This window comes from Corvus brachyrhynchos, unplaced genomic scaffold, assembly GCF_000691975.1.
Source record: "Corvus brachyrhynchos isolate BGI_N302 unplaced genomic scaffold, ASM69197v1 scaffold4, whole genome shotgun sequence".
Taxonomy (NCBI): Eukaryota; Metazoa; Chordata; class Aves; order Passeriformes; family Corvidae; genus Corvus; species Corvus brachyrhynchos.
In genome coordinates this window covers 8,210,348-8,212,467 of record NW_008237878.1, presented here as the reverse complement: position 1 = coordinate 8,212,467, position 2,120 = coordinate 8,210,348, and the positions used below count along the sequence as shown (strand labels likewise).

Here is a 2,120-nt window from a genome sequence, read left to right as displayed (position 1 = left end):
GAGCCCACAGCAGGCAGAGACTGGGGGCGCAGGAGGACAATGAGCCCAGTGTGAGGGTGCGGGGGGTCTGATCCTGTGCCCCTGTAGGGCCGGGCAGGGGCCGGTTCCATTTGTGCCAAACGAGAGAAATAAAGAGTTTATGCTGGGAGGAGACGGTCCTGTTGGCATGTGAAAGCGGTGGTGGGCAGCAGCACCCCCAAACCCTGCCAGTTCCCACCCTGAGCAGCCGAGCTGGGTGTGCAGAACTTTATTTCCTGAGATATGGACACACAGACAGATGGGCACACCCCGACGAACAAACCACGGACAAATGCAACGGCCACACTCATGCATCCAGCAGGGCCCCCTCACCAGCACAGCACCCTGCCAGTGGCAAGGGGCCCCTGGCCCCCCAGCCTGGGAGGGGAGATGGGCTCTGCCCAGGGAGGTGGGGAAGAGGGGTGGGATGGGGGGGGCAGCTCTCCCAGCCCCACAGCTCAGGGCAGGGGGGGACCCAGCCCCCCACTCCCCCACAGGGAATGGCCTCATGGGAGGGGAGTCCTATAGGGCCAGAAGCCCCAGGCTGGGTGCAGATAGCAGGATCACCCCCTCACCTGCCCCACCACCCCCTCACCTGTCACGATGCCAGGCCTCTCCTCCAGAGCACGAGGAGCTGGGGGCAGCATGCTGTGCCCCCCACATGATGCTGCACTGCCTGGCATCACCTCTCCAGCCAGAGGGGGCTGTGTGGGAGCCCCCAGGATCAGGTACTCCTGGTTCATTCTGCAGGGACAGGGAAAACGAGACCCTATGCTAAGGGGGGGCTGGGGGACGCATGCAAGGCACAGCATCGTGTGCAGGATGTGGCCTTGGCAGCCAGCCCTGCTTGGGGGAGGCCCTGCACCCCAAGCTGAGCCTGCCCCTCCGCTTGTGCCCAGCAGCTCCAGAGCTATCTGCCCTTCATGAAGCCATCGAGGACACGGTCACTGCGGTCAGAGAGCCAGTAGCCAGCCATAGCAGCCACAGCGCCAATGAAGATGGCTGTGAAGACCATGTCACCCTTGGCAGCCAGCGTGGCGAGGGCACAGATCATCACACCAAAGAACATCTGCTGCAGCACCACCACCTCATCATCAGTCACGTCATCAAAGAAGCCCTTTTCTGGGGCATCTGCATGGACAACACTCGTGGGAGGGCACAGCTGAGCAGCAAGAGCCCCCCACTGTGTCCCACTCCCCCTGCCGAATGCCCATGTTCCCCTACATTGCATTAGGCCATACCAGGGGGCTTGTCCTCAACGCACTGCCCATCTCGGCGGATGTGGCCTCGGGCACAGACACAGCGGTAGCTGCCCTCTGTGTTCTCACACACTTCCTGCACCCCTGTGCACACCGGCTCCTCGGCACTGGCACACTCATCCACGTCTGGGGGGAAGAAGAGCTCAGCCAGGGCTTGGGCAGTGAGGAGGGGACAGTATGGCCCCCCAGTCCACGGGAGGCACTCACCCAGGCACTTGGCTCCGTCCCGCCAGTAGCCCTTGTTGCATTTCTTGCAGCGAGCCGGCCCAGCACCCATGCAGCCGATGCAAGCCGTGGAGCAGTCTGCCTCAGGGAAAGGAGCCAGGGCTGCTGCTGGAGCTCCTTCCCAGCCCAGCCAGGGTTGGCCCAAGCAGGGAAGAGCCACCTGCACGAAAACCCCCCACCTCCCTCTGACCTCGGCACTCATAGGAGCCCTCTGTGTTGACGCAGTACTGGTTGGCTCGGCAATGCGCCATCTCTGTGCCACACTCATCTATGTCTGCAGGAGAGATGGGGATGGCCCCACTGAGCCTTGGCTCTGGGGACGCAGCCCTCACAGCCCCGAGCTCTCCCCGGCCTTCACTCACCAATACAGCGGTGCTCGTGCAGCACCCAGCCCCTCTTGCAGCGAAGGCAGCTGGAGTCCTCAGGCCCCGTGCAGTGCCCGCATGCCTGGTAGCACTCTGCGGGCAGGAAGGGCAGGTGTGGACACAGGCAGGGGGGAGCTGTCTGTACCCAGGGCCTGGGCAGCACTGGGAGAACCCTCACCTACCAGCACACACGAGGTGGCTCTTGTTCCGCGAGGCCTCATAGTAGCCGTCACCCCACTCGGCAGCGAAGGCG

At 63.6% G+C, this 2,120-nt stretch overlaps 2 protein-coding genes across 2 annotated transcripts in view; one reads left to right on the top strand and one right to left on the bottom strand.

Annotated features, from left to right (window-relative positions):
- The window catches only part of LOC108446239 (mucin-2-like), a 4,134-nt gene extending 4,002 nt beyond the window's left edge, over positions 1–132 (top strand). Inside the window, exon 4 of the mRNA XM_017732316.1 lies at positions 88–132. Within this exon, the coding sequence (XP_017587805.1) occupies positions 88–132 (45 nt within the window). The remainder of the gene's footprint in view (positions 1–87) is intronic.
- Positions 133–231: 99 nt separating this feature from the next.
- CRELD1 (cysteine rich with EGF like domains 1) overlaps positions 232–2,120 on the bottom strand; it is a gene marked incomplete at its 5' end in the record, with an annotated part of 2,649 nt that continues 760 nt past the window's right edge. The window contains 6 exon segments of the mRNA XM_017732315.1: positions 232–1,149; positions 1,260–1,403; positions 1,485–1,580; positions 1,693–1,776; positions 1,865–1,960; positions 2,050–2,120. Coding sequence (XP_017587804.1) covers positions 929–1,149; positions 1,260–1,403; positions 1,485–1,580; positions 1,693–1,776; positions 1,865–1,960; positions 2,050–2,120 — 712 coding nt within the window.